This window comes from Panthera uncia (genome assembly GCF_023721935.1).
Source record: "Panthera uncia isolate 11264 chromosome C1 unlocalized genomic scaffold, Puncia_PCG_1.0 HiC_scaffold_4, whole genome shotgun sequence".
Classification (NCBI taxonomy): Eukaryota; Metazoa; Chordata; class Mammalia; order Carnivora; family Felidae; genus Panthera; species Panthera uncia.
In genome coordinates this window covers 7,648,692-7,673,686 of record NW_026057585.1, presented here as the reverse complement: position 1 = coordinate 7,673,686, position 24,995 = coordinate 7,648,692, and the positions used below count along the sequence as shown (strand labels likewise).

The window sequence follows — 24,995 nt, the reverse complement described above, 5'->3', positions numbered from 1 at the left end:
AGGGTGACATATTGACACAAGAGATCACAACACGCACTGTGTGGTCACTTAACCATGCTGCCTCTAAATCCTCCCTCTCGCCCTTAATGATAATGCCCAGCTGGGGTTTAGCTTTACATTTAGAAACCACTGGGACCCCAGGGTCACTACTATTAACGTTATCTTGTGTTGGCTGCTTCAGCCAAGAGATAAGGAAATAATAGATGATGGAAGGAGAGATTTGCTCTCTTCCAGAGAGATAACCATGGCAGTGAGATGAAGAGGCTAGGCTTTTAGCCTGTTCTAGGAGCTGAAAAGAAAGGTTTGACTTCTTTGATGCCAATTTCTATGGTGATACAAAGATAGATTTGATGATTCATGTGAAATCATTCAATTCAAGATATATTTGATGATTCATGTGAAATCATTCAATTCAATTCAATTCATTCACTACTTTCATGAAACTCATCCCCAACCCAAGACTAAGGTGTGCAGAATTGTTTTGTATTCATTGAAAAATAGTCCAGTTACCATGCAAGAAGAAATGAAACTGTACTTTTTTTTTTTTTGCAAGACACATTTGTTTCTTCCTGGTATTCCTAAAGAAGTCCCACTTACCCAGTTTCTTGGCAAGCTTGGCTTCTTTCTTGGCATCCACCATCACAAAGCCTATATCTTTATGTTCCAGGACCTGGGCCACAAGCTGAAGGGAAAGACAAGGCAGACAGTAAGGGGACCAAGGGCAGAAAGATGGTACAATATGTTACGGGATAATATTCTGACATAACGACAAGAAGACTGTCCTCCATACGTCCTGTCACTCTGACCAATTCAAGCAGCAACAAAGAGATTCCATGCCATACCCCAGGAGAAGGATGGTTTAGCAGAATGCTGAGAACTTAGGAGAAAAAATATGAGGACCAGACCTAAGATATAGGATTTGGAAGTACATCCACTGTCTCACACCCTCCTCTGCCCTTGAGGTAGATCAAGTTTGAACTGAGAGAAAGGAAAATCAAAAAGGAAGCAAGGAGTATTTGGACAGCCGCAGGTACATGACAATGGGCCCAGAGCCCTTCCCTTGCCACCAACCAAACATGGAGTCAGGTGGGGACACAAGATATCACAAGGTACACTTTGTGGTCACTTAACCATGCCTTATCTAAATCCTCCCTCTCATCCCTGAAAAAGCTGAGGAACCTTAAAATGAAGGAGACCTGTATCCCCAATACTCAAGCATGGTCCTTGGGTTCCTTCAGCCCCTGGGCTTGTGGAGTTGAAATGCCCACCGGGTGTATCTGGCCAATAGACACAAGACGGCTTCTGACGCTTTCCCACAGCCCACTGAGAAAAAGAACCAGTAGAGGACCAGAATGGAACCATCAGCCCCAAAAGTGAAAAGGGTGCAGCAGGGTCCTAGGTGGACAGATGGCTGGACACCAGCACAGGACTGGCATCACGTGAATCTTCCTGAAACTCAGATTTAAGGAAGCAGGGAAACCCTCAACTGACAGAGATCTACGTCCTGCCATCTGGTGAATGGAAGCTTAAATAGAAACAGTGAAGGAGCTACTAGAGAGATCATGAAACATTAATGTCACTTTTCTTTAAATTAAAAAAAATGTTTATGTATTTATTTTGAGACAGAGAGTGAGAGCCAGAAGGGGGCAGGGAAAGGGGGAGAGAGAGAATCCCAAGCAGACTCCATGCTGTCAGCACAGAGCCCCACATGGGGCTCGATCTCATGAACCGTGAGATCATGACTTGAGCCACAATCAAGAACCGGATGCTCAGGGACGCCTGGGTGGCTCAGTAGGTTGAATGTCTGACTTCGGGTCAGGTCATGATCTCACGGGTTCGTGAGATCTAGCCCCGCATCCGGCTCTGGAGCCTGCTTCCGATTTGGTGTCTCCCTCTCTTTGTCCCTCCCCCCCTCGTGGTCTGTCTCTTTCTCTCAAAAATAAATAAATGTTAAAAAAAATTAAAAAAAAAAAAAGAACCGGCTGAGCCACCCAGACACCCCTTTCTTTAAACTTTTTAAAAAAGGTAATTATAGATTAATGTGCAATTCTAAGAAATGATACAGAGATCCCTTGCACATTTTACCCAGGTTCCCCCAAAGTAACATCTTGCAAAATGATAGTGCAATATCACAAACTAGACATTGGCTTTAATGTAGTCAAGATACAGAACATTTCCATAACCACAAGGACCCCTCATGTTACCTCTTTAGAGTCACATCCTCTTTCTCCCAAACTCATCCCCTCCCTAAAAAGATTTCTACAACCTTTTCATTTGAAGAATGTTACCTAAGTTCAATCACATAGTATGTAGCCTTTTGGGAGTAGTTTCTTTAACTCATCATATTTCTCTGGAGATTCATCCAGATGCTTATGTATATCAAAAGGTCATTTGTTTTTTATGTGCTGAGTAGTATTTACATGGTATAGAAGTACCACAGTTGGTCAATTATTCATCCATTGAAGGACATCTGGGTTGTTTAAAGTTTGGGGCTATAATGAATAAAGTTGCTATAAACATTAACGTACAGGCTTTTTGTGAAGGTTGGTTTTCATTACTCTAGGATATATGCTCAGGAGTGTGGTTTCTGGGTATAGCAACTGCATGCTTAATGTTTAAAGAAACTGCCGAAGTGTTTTCCTGAGTAGCTGTACCACATGACATTCCCACCAGCAACGCAGTGATGAGCTGTCTCATTCTCCCACCTCCTTGCCAGAATTTGGAGTTGTCACTATTTTTAATTTTAGCCATTTTTACAGACGTGTAGTGATATTTCGTTATGGCTTTAATTTGCATTTCCCTAATGTCTAATGAGGCTGAACATTTTTTTCATGTGCTTATTTAACATCTATATGTCTTTCTCCATGAAATCCTTATTCATGTCTCTGCTTATTTACTAAAACAGGTTGTTTTTGATTGTTGAGTTTTGAAAGCTCTTTTAATATTAGTCTTTTTTCAGAGATGTGGTTTACAAACATTTCTCCCACTCTGTAGCTTATCTTTTTATCCTGTTAATAGGGTCCTTCACAGAAGAAAACATTTCAATTTTGATGAAGTCCAATTTATCGGTTTCTCCATTTATGGATTGTGCCTTTGGTGTTAAGTCTAAGAACTCTTTGTCTAGCCCTATATCCTGAAATTTTCTCCTAATTCCTTTTCTAAACATTTTATAGTTTTAATTTTACTTTTGGGTTCATGAACCATTCTGAGCTACGTTTCAGTAACGTGTGAGATTTATCTTGTTCTTTTTTGTTTTTTGGCCAGCACCATTGTTGAAAAGGCCATCTCTCCCCCATTGAATTGCTTTTACACCTTTGTCACAGATCACTTGACACAATTATGTGGATCTATTGCTGTTTTCTCTCATATGTCTGTCAATACCACATGGCCTTGATTACGGTAACTATATAATAGCTCCTGAAGGTGAGTAGACTGCCTCTTCCCACATGATTCTTCTTTTTCAAAATTGTTTTAGCTAGTTTAGTTCCTTTGCATTTCCATATAAACTTTAGAATAATCTTGTATCTAATTGTAAAAAAAATATTTCTAGGATTTTCATAGGAATTACATTGAAACTTTTTTTTTAATGTTTATTTTTGAGAGAGAGACAGAGCATGAGCAGGAGAAGGACAGAGAGAGAGAGGGAGGCACAGAATCTGAGGCAGGCTTTAGGCTGTAAGCTGTCAGCACAGAGCCTCACATAGGGCTCAAACTCACAAACCGCAAGATCATGACGTGAGCTGAAGTCAGATGCTTAACCAATTGAGCTATCCAGGTGCCCCTGCATTGAATCTTTAAATCTGTGTATTAACATGGGAAGAAGTGACATATTTACTATGTTGTCCTCCAACTCAGGAGTATGGTATGCCTCTCCATTTATTTAGATCTGCTTTGGCTTCTCTCATCTGCATTGTGTAATTTTTAGCACACAAGATGTATGCATGTCTTGTTAGATTTATACCTAATTATTTAAATGTTTTGAGTGATTATTAATAGCATTTTAAATTTTGGTGGTCATGTGCTTATTGATGGTAAATAGGTATATAATTGCTTTTTCTATGTTTATCTTGTATCTTGCAACCCTGCTGAATTGTGATTAATGCTAAGAGGTTTTTGTTTTGTTCTTTGCAGATTCTTTTGGATTTTTCTATGTAGACAATCATGTCATTCACAAAGAGGGACAATTTTTTCCCCATATCTGTATGCCTTTCTTTTTTTGGGTTTCCTTATGGCACTGACAAGAGCTTCCAGCATTATGTTCAATAAAAGTGGCAAAAGCAGACACCTACGCCTTGTTCTCAATCTTAGGACTTGGTCTACTTTTCCTTTCCGTTCTATCAGTTTTTGCTGCACACATTTTGCAGTTCTGCCCCTTTGTGCACATCCCTTTAGTATTTCCTGTTTTCTCTGTGGAGTGATCCTGGATCTATTTGGCTCTGCAGTTTGTGCTATAATCCCTCTACTTCTTCTTCTGTGGTTGCTTCTCTCATTTTCTCTTCATTCCTACATCTGCCTTCATTTTTCCCGGCATCTCTGTCTTTTCCCTTGGATTTCCTTTCCTCTTATAACTTCTTTGAGGGCTTTATTTGCCTCTTCACTCTTCCTTGCCATTTTCTTTCTTTCTCTCTGCTGCTAACTACTTCTGTTCCTTTAAAGCTAAGGATATTGGTGGGAAGCACAGAAGCTGCTCTGTGGAGTGTCCCTGGTGACCACGGGTGGAGGGGCAGACAACAAATGGCACCACCTGCCCCTAGGGCAGTTTTCTCTCCTTTCTTGGATTTTGGCTGAGAATAGGGAAAGCAGGCTTTGGGTGAAAGACATCATTATCAGTGTTTATGTTATGACTCATCTTGAGCTTTCCTGCAATACTTAAACAGGCTAATATTTCTGGAAAGTCACTTGGCTTTAGCCTATTGCATTCAATTCATTAGACAAGGTCATTTTTGAAAGAGTTTTCTGGTTTTCATTATAAGCCACTCTGTCCTGCTTAGTGCTATCAAAATGTTGATTTAAATGCCCCCTTGTCTATCATGCAAAGTTAATAATGATACTATTAAGTTTCCCTACTCCTACCGCAGGAGCCGTTAGCAGTGGCTCTTAAAGTATAGCATGCATTTAAATCACCAGTTAAAATGGGGCTTCCTGAGCCTCAGCACCAGAAAGTAGAGAACAGAGCTGGGTGGGGCTCAGAAATTTATATTTTTACAAGCCACACTACCACATCTCATGATTCTGACACAGCAGATTTCACACTACACTCTAGAAAGCACTGCTATAAATGATTGTCAGTTGATCCAAAAGTGATACGGTGTAATTTTTTTCACCTGTGACCCTCAGGCCCACGCGTGGCTCTGTTGACCCCTCTACCTCAGGCATAGGAGAGACATATTAATAATAGTAAGAATATAAGACATTAACTATGACAATGAAACAGAAGTTTTAACTGACCTCTCCTACGTATATGCCACCGTGTTTTGTTGGGTTTTAGGCCGATGCAAAAACCCAGGCATGAAAAGCGTGGCCTCCAATTACTTTATTGATATTTATATGTGGCTTTTGAACCTATATGAGCGAGAGGTGCTATCTCAGATAAGCTGAGTTCTGTTTCTTGGGTTTCCTGTTTAACTAAGCATAGCCGGTCACTGTCCTAGGATCAGATGGATGGACAGAGCTGGCACTCACAGATGGGCCAGAAACCTGTGCTAGCTGAGACCTGCCCACCTCCTCCTTGGCACAGTCCCGGCAGTGTCTGTCACTCTCGCCTCCCACCCTGATTAGGCCCAAAGCCTGCCCACTTGAGCTCTGTCATCGCTCCCATCAACCCTCGCAAGCACCCCTCATGGGTTGAGCCAAGGGTGGCCGGGGCTGGCAGCAACCCAAGAGAGAGCAGTGAAACTGGGTTGGGGGAGAACGTCTGTGGTGAAAGTCCGAGCCCCCCCCGGGCTGAGTCCTGACATGACCCAGTCCCCCCAGGACCGAGAATCCCTGCCAGGCTGATGGGGGCTGGCCGGACATCGTTTGCCTCTCGCACTTGGCAACATCTTGCGTCGCCCTTGCTCTGATCCTAAATCTCCAGCTCATATGTTCCTTTCCCCACTCTCCAGCAGCCCAGCTCACTGCGCTCTCTCAGCTGCTGCCAGCCTTGGCGCCCCTGGCTGTAAAGCCAGCTCCAGGCTCATCTTTCACTCCAGCCTCCTTTCTGTGAATTCCAATGGCCCATGGCAGGGGCGTGGCTCTCTGACACTTATTTTGCAGTCAGAGTCATGTCTAAGTCTCTTCTGTTTTGTCCATCTCTCCTCCCTAAGGGGAAGGACCCCATATTGTGCCTTGGGTCTCTCATCTAGCTCCTTAGAGATACTCGGCATGCTTTGGATGAATGGATGGATGGGCCCATGCACTTCATAAGTTCAAGGGACTTCTGAGCCAAAGTGGGAAGAGGCAATTGTCACTAATTACAGTGATTAAGAGTTACAAACATGAGGAAGAGAAAAAAATAGAGTCAATATGTCTCCTAAATTCCAAGAAAACTGGAATACTCTCATCCCATCTGACTGCAATTTTCTCCTGTTGACTTATCATCTTTCTCCTGCTGGTTTTGTTAGTTTGGTTGGTTGGTTACTTCTCTGTCGTCTGTCCTAGAGACTGGGGTCATCTCTTATTGGTTGGCATATGCAGTCCTGGGCACTGGTGCAATGCTTGTTCTTTCCAGAAACATTAGGATTTGCTTTGACCACAGATGATTCTATTTTTTTTTAATTTAATTTTATTATTTTTTTATTTTTTTAAGTTGGCTTCACACCCAGCACAGAGCCCAACACGGGGCCCAAACTCATGACCCTGAGATCAAGACCTGAGTTGAGATCAAGAGTCAGACACTTAACTGACTGAACCGTGCAGACACCCCAGATGATTCTTTTGAGTACAAAACTAACTTCATAAAAAAAAAAAAGTTGTACTAAATAATATGCACAATTCAGTGTAAATAAGCATATATGATAGTATACCCTTTCTATCTTTATATTGCATTGTATAGATATTTATTACACCAGTGTTACCTCTGTATTGATGGAATCAAAGTAGATCTCATCTTTAAATGAATTAATGAGTCTCTTCTTTAAATAGTTTATCCCAGTCATTAAGAATACAGCACTTGGCATCAGCGACCTGGATTCCTGACTTGGCCCTACGTGCTGTGACTCTGCTATAAAATATGGATGATTACAGCCTATTTCACAAGGCTGTTGTAAAGATTACATGAGATAATGCATGCAAAGTTGTTGACACAGCTTTGGGCATGCGGTAAGTGCCAAATAAATGTTATATTTTGTTCTTAATATTATGACAGCTGGATAAGGTTCTGGACCTTGTGCCAATTCCAAAGGATCAAAGCCGAATGGACTGGAATGGAAAGGAAGCAAGAACTATGAATTGAGGACCTGCTATGATCAAGGTACGTGCTAAACAAAAGTGTGTAAGGCATGTTAGAGCATCAAGGACCGTGTGATTTCATTAAGGGAGAAGCTAATGAAAAATTACCTGGTAGGTACTAAAGAAAACAAGGGTTATGGAGACTTAGAGCTTGTGAGCAGGGAGGTCAAACCATGCAGAGCCTAGTGGGGGCTGTGATAAGCAGCGTGGATTTAACTTCCACACACTCAGAATGAACTCTCAAATCCCTAACGTGGCCAACAGGGCCCTGCCCAGTTTGGCCTGCCTGACTCTCCAACCTCATTTGGGGCCACTCAGCCTCTTACTTAATACCCTCTTCTTCAGTTCCTCAAAACGTCAAGCTGTCTCCTGCCTCAGGAGGTCTTTGTACAGGGTATCCTCGTTCAGCTGTGTCCCCACGCCCAAGGCTGGGCACCGGCCACAGCTGTCTGCCAGAAATGCCTGGTTCTAGTCACACAAAGGCACGGAATGTGCCCCGCTTCCACGCCCCCACCCCTCTTCCAAGAAGAGCCTTTCCTTCATACTTCACCAACTCTTACTAACCTTTTTTTTTTTTAATTCTTTTTTTTTAATTTTTTTTTTTAATGTTTTATTTATTTTTGAGAGAGAGAGAGAGAGAGGCAGGGGCAGAGAGAGAGGGAGACATGGAATCCGAAGCAGGCTCCAGGCTCCGAGCTGTCAGCACAGAACCCTGATGCAGGGCTCAAACCCATGAACTGAGAGATTACAACCTGAGCTGAAGACGGACATTTAACCAACTGAGCCGCCGGGCACCCCTATCAACTTCTACTATCCTTGAAGTCTACACGTAAATGTCAGTTTCTCAAAAGGCACCCCCTGACCCCCAATCTGAATTGGGTGCCTTCTGTACTCTTGTCCAAGGAAGCCTGGGCTTCTCCTTCATACCTCTTTCTCAGTTCATAAGCATACCTCAACCTACACAATCATTTGTCTATACCTACTCATTTGATAGCCTGTCAGCTCTCTGTCCACTTCTGTTTTTCTCCCCATACTCTCCTCAGTATAGTACCTGACCAGAATGGATCTCAAAAAACATTAGTTCCCTGCTTTTGGTATGATCTCATCTAAATGTAGAATCCAAAAACAAAACTGAACTCATAGATACAGAGAACAGATGGGTGGTTGCCAGAGGTGGTGTGGCGGGGAGGGGGGTGGCTGAAATCAATGAAGGGGGTCAAAAGGTACAAATGTCCACTAATAAGACAAATAAGTCCTGGGGGTGTAATATAGAGCATAATGGGTATAGTTTTGTATATATATTATCCATATTTACATATATATTATATATGTTTATTTTATATATAATACTGTATTGTATATATATATAATACTGTACTATATATATAAGTATATATATATATATATATATATACACAATACTGTATTGTATGTCTGAAAGTTGCTAAGAGAATAGATCTGAAAGTTCTCACAAGGAAAAAATTAGCAACTATTTGTGGTGATGGATGTGTTAACTAAACTTACCACAGTGATCATTTCACAATATATACATGTATCAAACCATTATATTGTATACCTAAATCAAATACAATGTTATATGGCAGTTATATCTTAATAATAATTGTTTCATTGAATATTTTCATAAAACAAAAATAAGATATACTGAAGTCATCTGGTTACATTAACTGATGGAAGTGTTATATTACTGAATTCATCTGTAAAATGAAAATATGATAAACACTGCCATACTTTTCGCCTATCATTTAAATCCCAAATTCATAGGATATCACATTCAACTCCTGATTTTCAGGAAAATCTATTTATACAGCCAAAATCTGTTCTGAAAAGTAGAATAGTTACTGTCTTTTGTATCCGCACATTGAATATGTTACTATTTCACATCCATGTTGCACATGAAGTAACCTATAAATTGCAATTTTAAGGGACTATGGTAGGTACCATCTGTACAATATGGTGCACAAATTTCTCAATTAAGCACTTTCCTATGGAAATTTCATAAGGAAATTTCTGACTTTCCTTGAAGTATCAGAAGAGCTGGAACTACATCTCTACCTTTTAGTAGATAAAAACACCATTTGTTTTTTAAGTAAATGAATGAATGAAAGAGGAGGCTGCTTGGAAAAGGAGAGGCCCACTAGACTTTGAACAAGGAGAAGTGTGTGGATAGGCAGAGGAGAGCAGCGAGGGCATCTCAGGAAGACAAAATGGCAGAAGTGGAGGTTTGGAGATGCAGACGTGCAGAGTGAGTGTAGAAGAGGCTGACTTACTTGAACAGAAAGCTTATTTGAGGGCACTGAATGGAGTGGTGTATTTAAGGTACACAAGAGAAAGAGTGTAAAGGATGTGAATATTAGGACGAGCAGTTCTGAGTTGGGGGTGTTTGGGTAAGAGAACGATATGGCTAATTTGAGCTTGAGGAGGGTTGATCTGAGGGCATAGCCCGTACAGACAGAAAGAAGAGTGGAAAGGAAAGGTGACCAGCTGAGAGGCTGATGCCATTGTCTGCATGGGAGATGACTGATCTCAGACTGAGGCAGCAGCAGTGGGTGGAGTGGTGATGCTACAAGCGAAGAGTCCATCAGACTGGCCACTCTTCCATGGCTTTGGAGAGAGAAGGGAGGGAGACCACACAAAAAGAGGAGGCAAGATGACTCCAGGGTCTCCAGCCAGGGAACGGGGTGAAGGACAAAACAATGGCATCAGGAGGGCATGCCAGAACCGGAGGCAGGGTTCTCAGCTTGGATTTAGATGCAATGCGTTCATGGCAAAGTCCAGCCAAGAGCTCGAGGTGCCAAGCTGGCGCTCAGGGGGGAGAGGGCCCAAATGGAGTGGTGGAGGTGAGAGGTGAAAGTTTAAGGGTGGGTGGCATCTTCAGGGACAACAGTGGGTAAGGAAACCACAGGGTCAAAGACTGACCACCTCATAGGAAGCAAGAGCAGGAAGACAGAGGAGCCTGCTCTGGAGGTGGAGAGGAGTAGGGGGCAGAAATCAGAGAAGGACAGGGAGCGTAGTGACTCCAAAGTCATGAGAGGAGAGTGGCTTGAGAAGAAGCAGGTGGTCGGTTCGAATATTGCAGGGAGGAGTCATGGACAGTAGGACCACCATGAGGTCTCCTTTCAGGACTGGTAAGTCACTGGTGACCTTTTAGAGAAGAGCTGGGCCAGGAGCCAAAGCACTGGGAGTTAAGCATTTGAGTGGGTGGCAAGGACATGTTAGAGCAGGTGTGGATCACTTGTTTAAGAAGTTTGCCCATGAAAGGTAGGAGAGAGTGGCACAGCAGCACTGGGGGGCACATCGTGTGGGGCACGTCCCGTGGGCCTCAGGACAGCATATGCGGAACACCAGGGCCCCATATTTGTCCCTCCAAGTCCAGTCCCTTTGTGGCATGCCTCACCTCCAGGGACAGATTGAAGAAAGCTACATTCATACTGCATTTCATGGTCAGAGGGAAGGTGGGGAAGGCATGGGGTAACAGAGGAAAGACAGTGGCTCCATTAAAGGGAACTGAGTGTGTGTGGGGGATACCTTCTGCAAAGTCAAGAATCCGAAGAAAAGGGAGGACTGAGGAGCCTGGGGAAAAGTATCACTGATCTTTGCTCCAAGTGAACGTCCCTCAGGCCAGTCATTAAAAATACCCTGGCTGCAATCCTGTTCTTCCCATGTAAGCCAAGAAGCAAACTGTTTTCACCCACTGTCCCTGATACCATCTGGCAACGTGTCAAGCAATTCAACAACTGTGTGTCCTCCCTTGAAACCGGAGAGCTGATGTTTATCCCCGGTAATCTCCTGTCACTTTCCACCACCCTCAAATGAGGCCCGGGCTATGTATAGCTGGGCATTGCACGTGATGTCTCCACGTGGGGGGGCAGGCAAGGGAATGGAGCAGCTATTTTATGAGAGTGAAGTAAATATTGGGGCCTGTTGGGGCTGGAATGGGTGGCCTCTGATTATTGGGGTAAGAGGGGAGCTGTTGACTGTTTTATTGGCACCGTGAGGCTCTCACTTTGCTCAATGCCAGGGAAGAAACCCAAGGGCCAAGGCTGTGTGTTTTACACTCTGCCATGTTGAGAGCAGTATAGCAACTATAATAAAAGTATCACCCATTGGGTGTTCGTTCTATGCTCCAAGGCCTTGCATGAATTATCTTATTGAATCTTCCCCAAACCCACATAAGAGTAGAAGTTTGCAGATGAGGAAATGGAGGCATAGAGAGGTCAAACAACTTGCCTAAGGCCACACAGTGCTTAAGTAACATAGCTGGGTTCCCGACCTGACACCGTGGCTCCGGAGCCCCGGCTCTCACCCATTACATTCTACTCCTGCACCTGGGTCTTAGAGAAACCCAGGCTCCAGTCATCAGCTGTGAGACTCTGAGCAGATCACAACTTCTCCCATCTCAACTTTCTAGTCTACAGATGAGATCTCATTCTTGTAGAGGTTACATGGGAGCAAGTGCTTAAGGAAGGTTTGTTCCCTCTAAAGTCACTTGGGGCAACACCATGACATTGAGCTGGTAGTTAGTGAATCCGAGCCCACATCAGCATTACTTGGAGGAAGGTCTCGTGAAAACACAGATTTCCTGGGCCCACCTCAGAGTTTTTGACTCATCAGGTCTGGGATGGGATTTGTGACATGCACTTGCATTCATGACGAGAAATGCATCCCTGGTGACGCTGATGCTGCTGGTCCCAGGCCCACACGTTGAGAACCACTGCTTACAACGGTCTCTAGTCTATAATCACAATCTTTTATCACATAGCATCTTGCGATGTCCATACAGACTGAATGAGAAAGGCCAGGTTTTTCCCTTTTCACACTAAAAACATTGTTGCAATGGAATTTTTTTTAAAAAATGGCTTTGACTGACATGGGACCAGGCCGCGCCCTTTAACCTTGTTCTCAGTGGGGTTCTGTTGTGTCCCAGAGGCTGTGAAAATGACATCTGGCAGTCCCGGACCTGACCTCTTCTGGTAGCTCCCTCCTCAGCCTGCCTTAGAAGGGAGTCCCACAAAGTAGTCACTATGTTCTGGAAGCCAGAGAGACACCAGCCCTTTTCTTTTTAAATTTTTTAAAAATGTTTTTGTGTTTGAGAGAGAGAGAGAGAGAGAGAGAGCATGAGCACAAGAGGTGGGGCACAGAGAGAGAGAGACAAGAATCTGAAGCAGGCTCCAGGCTCTGAGCTGTCATCACAGAGCCTGATGCAGGGCTCAAACTCATGAGCCATGAGATCATGACCTGAGCTGAAGTTGGACGCTTAACCAATGGGGCCCCAGAGACCAGCCGTTTTCTAACTAAAACTTCCATAGTTTGGTGCACCTCATCCAAAAACAAACAAACACACAATGCAAGAGGTGCTTCAGCTGACGGAGAAGCTTCCTAAAGATAAAACAATGAGCAGACCAGGAGCTCTTTGACTTGTCGCTCCCAGAGCACGTGGTGAAAAGCAGAAGAGAAGCCTGTTGCTGCTTGGCTGAACCGTATCAAATGTCTGACCAGTGTCTGTTCTGCTAGCATCTGCTAATGACAACAAATAGCATGGATATCCAAAGCGTGGGGACAGCAACATGCTCTCACGTACCCAATAGTTTCAAGAACAGCCCTTTGTTGTGTGCCAAACATGTGCCAGTCGCCTTACACATCCCCTTGTTTCTCTTTGTAAGAGCTCTGTGCTGAAGGTATTGCGGTTTCTAATTTTACAAAGGAAGGCTGGAGGAGTGAAGTGACCTGCCTGTGGTCACACACTAGTACAAGGACTCCAACCAGGTGGGTCTAACTCCGAGCTGTGTGCTTCTCTGCCAGGGGATATTGAGGGCTCCCGTTTATGTGTTGTGTCCACTTTTTTCTTTGAGTCTGGGGGATGCTCTCATCGTCTTCATAAATAAATCGGGTGAGTGTGGTCAGATCTGTTTGGTGTCCTGAGCCAACTTGGCCGTGTGTGTCGGTGTGAGGTACAGGCAGGTGAGCATGTGAGGGAGTACCTGTTGGCTCGCCTGGCCCGCCTCCATGCCCAGCACACAGCAGATGGTGAGGAGAGGCCGGTCTGGCGTGGGGCACCGGGCAGCAGGCAGGCACTCCTGGAACAGGCTCTGCGGGCACTCAGAAGCGGGTCTGGCCGGCCCAGCCCAGCACGCTGCAAGATGGCGCACTGGCCATCTTCCTGCATGGCTGTCCAAACAGAAATGGCTTATCTGGATAAAATCACATCCAGTTTTCAGAAGAGGGAGCCTCTGAGGCTTTTTTGTACAGACTCAGTACTCTGGACGGCTGGCTTTCTTGGTGGAAGAAGTCATTTTAGATGCTAAGGCCGAGCTGTCAATTATACAAAAATCCTCCACACCAACCATTGAGACTCAAACTACAGGAGAGTGGGGCTGCTGCTTTTAAAGAAAAACCGAGTGATTCTGAAACATTTTATTTTTGACTTTTTATTTTACTGCTTTATCTTATGATGGTTTTATAGTGGTGACTTTCATGGTATCTCACGTCTCCATTTAAACATGTTTAACTTTGGGAGAAGGTCTACCTAAGGGATTTGATGGCCAGACTTGAGTAACATAGTGAGAGAAGAAACTTCCAGTGGTTTAGAAGTTCTGAGTCAACAGTGTGTTTTCCATTTCGTGAATCTCTGTTCCATCTCTATATGGAAGGAAGAATTTCACTGTCATCAACTCAAGCCATGATCTTATAATAGCACTTCTGTCTTTCCAACATCTGCCCCTGGGAAGTGCACAGCAAACTCTCATCAAATATTTGGGCGGCACTTGGGCTCTAAGGAGATCTGCAATTTAAGAGTGGGCATGGTTATACATCGTGGGAGAGAGGACTGGCTTTATGTGAGGGTTTGTTCCCAAAGCCAAACCAAAATAAGCCTGACCTCATCCAGTTTTACAGAGGGCAGCAGGTGCAAGTTTGGAGAATGCCATTTTTGGGCAGTGAACAGTTGGAAGAAATACCTGAATCCTGGTGTGTTGCTATTCTCTGCCCACAGTTCCCACATCATTCCATCTGTAGATTTACTCGACTCCAGCAACTTAATTTTGCCTTCCTCTCCTGGGGTTTAGGAATGCAATCATGGGGACATTTGCCAGTGCTAAATAGGTTTGAAGGCAGGGTCAGCCTCACAGAGCCCAGAAGTTTCTGCCCATGCTGGATATATAGTTGGGACTGAGAGTCCTGTGGTTTAAAAAAAATCAGTTTTACCCCTATGTCAGTGGGATTAAGCAAAGATGACAAACAGGTCCCTGAATCTGACAGAGTCAACCTAATTTTATACTATTCCACTCAATGCTTTTTTGGAATAAATTTAATGTTAAAAAGAGATCAAGGACAAATATATTTTCAATATAGGCAACACATTTATAATTGCTTGCCTTTCCCTCTCTTTCCATCCATCCATCCATCCATCCATCCATCCATCCAGTGTTTTCTGGATTTTTATTAAATCCCAGTAGGTGCTAAGCATTAGCCCATTTGCTCACACTGGTCATTTTGGTTCAACATAATCCAATTGTACAATTAAATGTTGCTCAAGCATGGGTGAGAATCCAGAATACAAGCTAAAGACTCTTGTCCCTTTTTAAGTTGGCCTTGCTTACAAACACAAAGCAATCCCTTTCAGCTGTTCCTTGGTTTAGAGGAAGGAACATGTCATTTGGAACCAAACAGACATGAATTCAAATCCTGATACATGCTCTGCCATTTTATAGCTTTGTGACCTTGGGCAGTCTACTTTCAGGATCAGTTCTTTGCACATGATGTAAACAAATGTTGTTAAGAGTTAAGTAAAGTAACATATATAAAGCGCCCATACTGGGTACGCTTCACGGTAAATTCATAACAAGTGCTATCTCCCGTCTCCTCCTTCTCTTCTGTTCACTTAACATTCACTCAACAAACACCACTGAGTGCCCACCATGAGTCAGATGCTAATGTAGGTGCTGGCATACAGCAATGAAGAGAACATTTTGCCTCTGCCTTTGTGGATTTACATTCTCTAAGGGCGTCACACAACGGGCACCATGCCAGCCAAGCTCTATGGAGAAAAGACAGAGTAGGGAAGACAGGTCAAAAGGAGTGCTCAGAGAGTGATCTGTGTAGGAGGTCAGGGAAATAACTTCTTTCATAAGATGCCATTTAAGCAAAGAACTAAAGTTCTTTGAAGGTGAGTTCTTAACATTAATGAAAGAACATCTCCTTAGCTGTAAGGGGCCATGCCATCTGCATTTTGTAAGGAAGCAGGTATGAATATTTGATGGATCAATGAAAGGGTGAATGTTTCTCTTTGGGGAGCCATGGGCTAAGTTTCACATTATAGAACACTCACGAGTTTGCTGTAACCAGTTTTCTCATAGTTTTCTGTTAAACATGGTAACACCTTAGTATCCCCTCTTCTCTAGGGTTCTCTGATTTGTCATTTCTTGGCAGAAAAGGGCAATGCAACACAGCAACCCAATAGATGTTTTTCGTCTTTCTGAAGGTAAATGCTGGACCCTGACTGAAGATTACTTTCTGATCTGACCTTAGAAAACCCTGTAACTCAAAGGGAAACCTCTCAGGTAGGGTAAGGCTTCCCATGAGCCCAGTCATCCCCTTTTAAGGAGGTCCAAAGTTTCAATCACTGACTGTCAGAGAGGACAGTGGGAGTGCACTGGGAGGCTTGGGTGAGACCCAGAGCAGATTTGAATCCCTACAGCCCCAGTAACCAACTTATCCCAGCAGTTCAAACCAGAGGTGTGCTAACCGGTCCAATAGCACTGGAGAGAGGCAAGAGACAAAGGGTCAAGCAATGACAACACGATTCTGGTCATCTAGAAAATTTCTCTAACCCAAGAGGCCAGTACTATGCTCTGGAAACTTTAACATGCCTATGAATAACTTTGGAAATGCCATTTAAATGGAACCAGCACCCAGGTGATGTCACTGGAACTGCTCTGGGTTCCACATTTTGAGCATCAAGTCTCAAGTGCCTGTAAACTTGGCTGCATGTGAGAATCACCCAGGGAGCTTTTAAATTCTGTAGTACATAGATATCATCTCTTACCTCATCATCAATGAAATCAGGATCTGTGGGGAGAAGACCCAGGCACCAGTATTTTTAACAATTCTGTGGTGATTCCAATATGCAGCCAAGGTTGAGACCTGTTGCAACCGGCCAAGAACACGGTCTAAATTTCGAGCAACAGGTGAAGAGAATTAGCAGTTGATAAGCACTGGGTATATATTTCAGACCCTCAATTAGGCATCCTACATAGATGAACCTCCTAAACAGTAATCAGCATAACCAAATGATAATACCTGATACGTGTACAGCTTCTTATAATGTTATGAGAAATTTCCATTCACCTGCTTTCATTGAAGTCTTCTCATTCACTGATAGAAACTACGTGACTGGTTTAGCAGAGGAGCAAAATGCGGGGCTCATCTGTGACTTGCCCTGGATCCAAAAGCAAGTGTCAGGGAATTTCAGCACTCTGAACTCCAGTTGTCTGCTTTTCCTGAGCATGGCTCCCTCAACTGAGGTCAGGTGTAAGGGGACAGCCATGCTCAGAAAGCGCACACGAGTCACGTCAATGACACTGGGCACACTGCCGGGTCTGAAGAGGTTGTGCTCCCAGCCAAAGATATTTCACCGATGTGCAAATCGATTAGGAGACTAGGTTCTGAATAGCTAAGGGAGCTCGGTCTGTTAGGGACCTTGGTAGACTCAGAGCAGCAGCAGCAAGAGATTTGCTTAAATAGTGGCAGAACCCAGAGGCCGACATGGCCCAGGATTCTGATCCTTGATTCTGCTACAGATGGTGGAACCGGCCTCCCCCAGCCCCACAGGGTCTCATGCATAATCTGTGCCAGAGTCACCATCTAAAATTATTGGAAAATAATCTGCTTACCAGTCCTGGAAAATTGGTCATAACAACAGGCTGTCTTCTTCCTGGTGGATAGGCCATTTCCAATAATTTTATGTGACCATCCTGCAATCAATATCTAAGAGGGCCCAGGACAAAGCCACTGGGCAGATTGTGTGCGGATGGCAGCAACTTTCATGTGGTGAGTGGAAGTCGGACTTCCATAAACAGGAAGAAGAGAAGGTCCCCAGAGGGGGACACAGAGGAGCAGCCTCAGACCTCACACCCCAGCTGAGGCCTGTTGAAAATAACAGGAATACCAAGTCAACCTGGCATGAAACTACCAGGATAGTGTGGCCGTTCCTACAGGACCCTGGGCTGCCTGCTCTAGGGACTGCCTAAGGGACCTAGCTCCCCCTCAGCAACTGAACCGGTTTTCACTGTTCACAATGAGGAAGGCACAGCTCGTTCATCACTCGTTCACTGGCTCACTTGTTCATTTATTCATGCTAACGTTACTCAGAGTCTGGTAAGAGCAGTGGGTATTTGGTGAATTAATATTTCTGTTCAGGGATTCACGATACTTATTTTCATGTTCCAAATCGCTCAGTAACTTGCCTGAGAAGATCCCCCAAGGCTTCTCCTAATCCAATAAATATATATCGGTTATGGGTTGGCCTGTTTGCATGCTCCCACAAAACACATGTACACACTTAATAGTATCAGCTTTGAACATGAGGGGTGCCTGGGTGGCTCGGTAGGCTGGGTGTCTGCACTGTGACTGAAAATGTGGAAGGGGTCTAGTTAATAAACGGTGTTGGCGAAAAGGCTTAGTGCATCAGGCACGGACTTGGCAAAGCCCGGGAGAGCAGAGGGAGAGCTGAACATGGGGAGGGGGTGCTTCAAGAATCTGTGATCATGGGCAAGCCACTCGTCCTCTCTGGGGCTTAGCTGCCTACGAAAAAGCAACATGGCACCGTGTCACAAATCCGGAGCTCTCTGAAAGTGGCCTGGTGTCCTCAGTCTGTGAAGTGATAGGGTTAGGCTGGGGCCGTCTAAAATCGTGACTCAAGAGTGGAGTGCGGACTGCAAGTTGCCGGTATTTGTGAAGTACTTCCTGTTTGCCAGAAGCTGTGCTCTTGCCAAGCCACCACCGCCGTCTCCACGTCACCAACATGGAGCCCGAACGCAGAGGGGCATCCTCCTTGGGAACGGGGCCCCAGGTCTACCTGACTCGGAAGCCCATGTTAGAGCGCACCACTTCTCAAGTATTTCTACCCAAGACAGATGGGTGATGTTGGAGGACTTTCTGTGACACCCTTTCTAGGGCGCGTGATAGCAGCAGTAACTTGCACGGCAGTTTCAAGGGAAGAGTAGAAGCAAGAAACAAAAGGACAAGGAGGAATCAAAATCACCGGGCACGTCCTCCTCCTGTGCCTGAGTCCGGTGAGGCTAACAGAATCTGGCTGCTGTGGTGTAACTCAGTTATGGTCTGGGCTGAAGCTGAAAGAAACAGCATACAGCATGGCAACTCCCTTTATAATTGTGTTGACACCTCAACAGGAAAATGGGGGAAAGGCACTGAAGAATAATTCATGGGAGAAAGAAATATAAATGGCAGATAATTTTATGGGAACATTCCATCTCGCTAAAAATCAAAGAATTTTCATTAACACTACAATGAGAACCTCAACAGACAAAGATTTTTAAAACTGAAAATTGTGTCAACATCCCCAAATGGACAACTTATCTTAAGAATATGCATGGTCATACCATGGAGTGCTAGGCCAGCCTTAACATTGTTTGTCAAGAATATTAAACTCTTTCGTGACACAGAAATACAATGTACTGAAGTGAAAAAAGCAGGAAACAAAACTGTAGAATCGGTATAAACCCACTGAAAACTGTACGTTTACATATAGACAGAAAGTACGGGGGAGAAATCTATCAGAACGTGAACCGTGTTGCTTTCTGGGTGGATGCTTTTATTGCCTTCTTTTTCCTTTTCCATATATTCCAACATTTCTAAGTGAGCGTGTGCTATTTTGTGGATAAAATGCCCAACCAGGAAGCGGGATTCCCAGCAGCCTGAGTCCTGTCACTACAAAGCCACGGCTATGAAGTAAAGGTTCAGAACAATCTAGATGGTGTTCAAAGAGAACGTTTCATCGAACATGGCATCCATTCAGCCAGCCTCTACAGAACTTCTCTACAGAACTAGCTACCACGCACTGCCCCTGGTGCCCTCCAGAGCCAGACCCTGGCCAAACTGGAAAGCAGTTTGAGCTCGGTGTCACCTGGTGACATTTAATTTGCCCTTTTTCTGCCCAAGCTTTTAGTGACTTTCTATTTTTTCCCTACTCCTCTTCCCCCTTGTCAAACCCTGTTCCCGCACGGGACTCAAATGTGGTCAGATGCAGGTATAAGTGACTGGCAACATTTTAAAGGACTGCTACTCTCAGAGGGGTTTAACTGTGTTTGGAGAAAAATCCTCCCCTAAAGGAATGAGACCCTCATGGGCAAATTTTAGGAAAATTGGGTGGGAAGGTCCCCGAGGGCTGTCAGAATCCTTGCTCTTGCGGTTCCCTCCCCAGCCCTTGCTTATTGGCCTGGTAAATTTTCCTCGTTTTCACAAACCAGTTCTTCCTTGTTACACCTTCTGTGTCTCTCCCTGGGAAGCAGGGCCCTTGCTCTTTGTGCTCTGGGAGTACCTTCTAAGTTGCTCTACTCTTAACAGTAACCCCATTGCACTATAGTTTTTTATTTGCCCTTCTTCCATAATAGGTCAAGAGCCACCTGAGGGTCACATTTTCCTGTGTCCACAGCATCTATCCCAAGACCCAATGTCTAAGTAACAGACAGATGACTGATTGATCAGCATTCAAGACCCTGAGTCAGGGAGTGACCTGCTCACCCTGTGGAAGGGGATGTTTCTGGGTCATTTTTCTTGTCATCCCTTAGAATGGCAGGCAAAATATACACAGATGACCATAGTTCCTCTGGGTTTTTAGCAGAATGGGGTGGGCGTTACATGACAGGTTATGAGCTCCTAATCCCTAAAGATGTCTCAGGTGTTTCAACTGGGGGATAGCAACTAATAACGGTAGAATGAAATCAACTTAATAGGTTGGAATCAATATTTTTTTTAATGAAGACAAACAGAATAGATTAGAACAGAAAGAATAAAACAGAAGACAAAAGAATTTTGTTAAAAACCCAAGTATTTCTCCAAATAATAATTAGTATTGTCCCATGAAATCTGTGTTTCCGTTGTGTATGTGTCCCTGAGTACTAGGTTGTGGTGAATTATGACACAGAGATACCAGAAGCCACCTTCCTGAACTGGCTGGAGGAGAGGAGCCAACTGTCCCCTGCACTGTCCAACCATGGCTGAGACCTCACTTCCTGTGGACATTGGCTGGGGGCTGTGTCCTTGCCTCTTATCCCTCTAAAGCCACCACGCCAGAACAGGCAGCATACTTCCCTTCATGCAGGTCTCAGGTCCAGGGAATTCAGAGGACAAAATAACTGTTTTGACTATGAAGAAAATGTAGAGGCTTAAATCACTCTCTTTCTACCCATGGGATTCTTGGAATCAGTTTTGTCCTGGACTCTGAGAAAGAGCCTGCACCTGACAGGTACCCCCAACACCCCCAAAACCTCCCTCCATTCTCACCCCCCACCTCCATCCTCACTAAGGGAGCATGGTCTCCTGCCTGGTCGGGGCATCTGCATAAGTAGTGCCTCCCTCCAGGGCTATGTGCTTCTCAACCGTGAGTGTGATACAGCTGGCCTCACCAGCTCTGGACCCACGGCAGAGCAACTCTAAAGCAGACTCAAAGCGATCCTCAACAGAGTATCTAGCAGCTAACTGAACACTGTCTCATTTGGTTCTACAAATATTGCAGTGCAGGGGCTAGGACCACCTTTGCCTGCACTAGTTGGGTGACCCTGGGCAACTTACCTTCTCTGTGCCTCAGTATCCCCCTGTAAAATGGGGATGGGAACTGTACCTATGTCACAGAAATACTGTAAGGATTAAACTAGCTAACATATACAAAGTGCTTAGAACCGTCTCTGTAAACAGTAAGCATTCACTAAATCTTAATTATTGTTACATAATTATCTCTTAAGCATGTATGATGGTTTTTTTCTATATTTATAGATGAGAAAATGAGACCCAGAGGAATTAAGCAACCTGCCCTATGTCATGTGCCCAGGAAAGGCAAAGCCAGAATATAAATCTAGATCTCCCAACACCAAGTTCTGTGTCCTTCTTCCCCTAAGGATGCCCACCTCAGCTTTAGCACCCTGCAGGGCATCAACTATGTCCTTTGGGTCTCTGCCAGGCACTCTTGGATCAAAGGGGCGTGAAGGGATGGTGAGCCCAGGGGAAAGTACCTTCTCAGGGCCCTAGGTCTTTGCGGGAGATACATTCTTGGGGGAGAGTATGTGTACATGTGTGCATGTGTATGTGTGTGTGCACATGTGTTTTAATATGATGGGGCATCAGAAATGGGAAGTCATTGCTTGTACTGGCATTCTTTTTGAGTTCCAGGCTGCCAGACAGTGATGAGCATATAGGGTAGGATCTTTATGCCTTCAATTAACTTTTTCAGTCTCTCAATAACTGAGTATGGCAGTTTGAGACAGAGACAATGATATGAGCGAGGATTTCAGGGGCTGAGTAGCAGCTATGCTATACGTCCTGGTTTTTTTCCAGCCTGCAATGTTCCCATAGATAGCACAAAGATCTAAAAACTGTTCCTGCTTTCTCTTTGCATGCAACCCACAAGATGAACGTCCACTTGCAGCCCCCAGGATAAGCCTGAGAAAAAACATAATGGTAGTGGTGATATTTTTTAAACGCTTAGTTTTTTGTCAAACTGAGCTCTCTGTAATGACCAGACTGCCACATATAAGTGCTCTGAGAATAGGTGCTTGTATGATGATCGGGAGACACTTAGGATTCTGAAGTACTTTAAAGTATCCAACATATTTGACTATATGTCACATGGTTTTCATGGAGTTTATTTGAATCTTTTTTTTTAAGATTCAAATCTATATGAGTTTCATACATGGTAACTCTCGTAATCACAATATTTGATTAAGCTGAGCTTTCTGAGGTGCTAGTTAACAAGCTGCTGTAATTCTCAAATGTCTCTTTCCACAGGTTTGTGCCTGGGCTGGGCACGGGGCTGATAAGGGATCTTGGTGACTACTAGAATTCCTGGCACTCACAGGTGCTCCTGAAGTGTAAGTGACCTTACACTGTCCAGGAGGCGCTGCAGGAATTGGCCCTGGAGCCCTCACCAAGGATTAGAGGATGGGCCCCACAGTGCCAGGCTTAACAGACAGGCCATGTAATGCAGATAAAACAAGAACTGACTTCAGCATCTGCCCTGAACTCACACCAAGAACTTTCTGAGGCAAAAAAAAAAAAAAAAAAACCCTCCCGTTAATTAGTGAACGTGCAGCTAAAGATCTTCACACGTGTACACTGTGCAATGTTGACCGAACCGAGATCACAAGAGACGAAGATCACTTAGTGATATTCCCCGGCTGACCCATGGAGAGAAGCAAGGTCAAAAGCCTCCTGTCTCTCCAGGATTGCGGCAAAAGTTCAGGGAGCAGAGGGTGGGGAGTTAGCACACCGAATGAAACCAAAATCGTCTCTGAATTGCATTTCACCAAGCCACTTAACCAAACTTTGAAAATTATCTCAGAAAAATAGTTGCTGGGACTATTGCCCTTGAAAACCCAAGAGGACCATCATGGGACAGGTTTTAAATCAGACCCATGCATTGTGCAACACATTCGATTGTCCCTATTTTAGGAGTCAGGCCCCACCCTGCGTTGTTCACACACCCCAGCTTTGCAACAAAAATATCTTCAGATTCACATGAGACTAAAATGCAGCCAGACTTCAGGACACAGTCTCTGCTCCTGCGTTCCCACATCCCCAGGCCGCTGGCCAGCCCGTGCTTGCTGGGACAAGGTGGTCAGCATGCCCCCTGCTTACCTCCAGCACAATTTCTTTCAGTTGGAACTGTTTCTGCGCGACTTTGTCTGAAGACACAGGCTCGTGGTAGTAGAGGCAGAGCAAGTCGTATTTCTTCAAAACCTGCTTGAAGTTCTTCTCAGTGAGGCTTACCACGCGGTCCTTGCCGTCATACGTGGGGAAGTTGAGTCCCTCTTCTGCCCTGCAGGAGGACAGCAGGTAGACCCCCACGATGAACAGGTGCGTTCTCTTCATCTGGGAACGGTTTTCGTTTCACTTTCCCAGAAAGACTGAGGGCAGGAAAGTGGCCGGAAGACTCTCAGAGGTCTGGTTGCAAGAAGCGGGGGAGCAGAGAGGCAGATTTGGTCCCTCCTCTCTATCCCTCCTGGGCCCGGAGGACCAACTCTCCACTGCCTGGGCTCCAGCTACTGGTACTCCTGGGCACAGGACACAGGCGTGCGGAGACTGAGGGCCGGGCCGGGCCAGGCCCCAGATACCTCGCATAACTGGGCCCAGCCCCTGTCTCATCAGGAACTCCATTTTTAGGATGCAGTTGTCTCAGGCTAAAAATAAATCATGCAATGAATAAAAAAAAAGTTAGATATGACACTGTTGAGGGATTCGCTGATACAGTTTGTCAGAGGGGTAGCAAGGGAGGAGGCAGGAGGGAAGGAGGAGAACTCGTGCACAAGGAATAAGGAGGACAGCAAGGTCAGGGAAGAGAAACTCAAGAAGGAGGGAGAAAAGATGAGAGGGGAGAGAGATGGGACCGTAAACGAGACAAGCTAGTGGAGACGTCTGCATGTACACAGGGCCACCCAGGCCTCGGAATCGTTCAATTAAGGATAGAAGTCAGCCTGTCCCCTCTGGGTGGGCTGCCTGTCCCCCTACCTACTCACTGCTCACACAGTCCAGTCCAGGCGGACTTCAGGTTCTGCACCTGCCTTTCCCTGCCCCCCATCCTCTCTTCTTGGGAACTGGGCCCCGGGTGGCCTCTGTGCCATGCTCACATGGCCCTGACAGGCACTGGGCAAGAGATACAGGGACACCCTCCCTGTCAGACCCCCCGCCCTGGGGCCTCAGTTCCTCTCCTTCCACTCCTGCCCACAGCTGAACACTGCTGACACCAGGAAAACCCATCTCCATTTTAAAATAAATTTAAAATACTTTAAATAAAGTAAAAGTTCAACAGTATTCCTCAGAAACTCTCTTAGATTAAACTCTCTTAGATTATGACAGACTATCTCTGTTATATCTCTTTTTTTACCTTAACCCCTAATGTGTCATTTTTGTCCCTTTCCTCTTCATTAGAGACGGACTGGTACACAGAGTCTGGAAGTTGGACAGATGACAGTTCCAATCCCTGTTCTGCCTTTTAATGGCTGGATGCACTTTGAGGCGTCACTCACTCTCTCTGGTTCTCAGTTCCTCCCCCTGCCTTGTCACATGAGGATAATTATGACTATATTGTAAGGTTTGGAACACAGAGATGGAAAAGCATTGTACAAAGCAGGTGTGTGGTAGCTATTATACTTACTTCATTCTCACTGGAGATGGTGGAACATAGGTTATTATAAGACTTGTCAGTTTCTAATAATAGTGGTTTGTGAATCCTTTCCGGTCCACTTTCTCCTTGAACCAAGCAGGCAATTGGGGCAGAGTTGATAAGCGCTCATTTCACAGGTGAGCTAACTGAGATTCAG

The 24,995-nt window shown here is 44.8% G+C and overlaps 1 protein-coding gene across 1 annotated transcript in view; it reads right to left on the bottom strand.

Moving 5' to 3' along the window:
- The window catches only part of CASQ2 (calsequestrin 2), a 62,795-nt gene extending 38,404 nt beyond the window's left edge, over positions 1-24,391 (bottom strand). Inside the window, exons 1-2 of the mRNA XM_049618381.1 lie at positions 23,314-24,391; positions 598-682 (exon numbers count right to left, since the gene is read on the bottom strand). Coding sequence (XP_049474338.1) covers positions 598-682; positions 23,314-23,547 — 319 coding nt within the window. The 5' untranslated portion in view covers positions 23,548-24,391. The remainder of the gene's footprint in view (positions 1-597; positions 683-23,313) is intronic.
- Between the last annotated feature and the right edge of the window lie 604 nt (positions 24,392-24,995).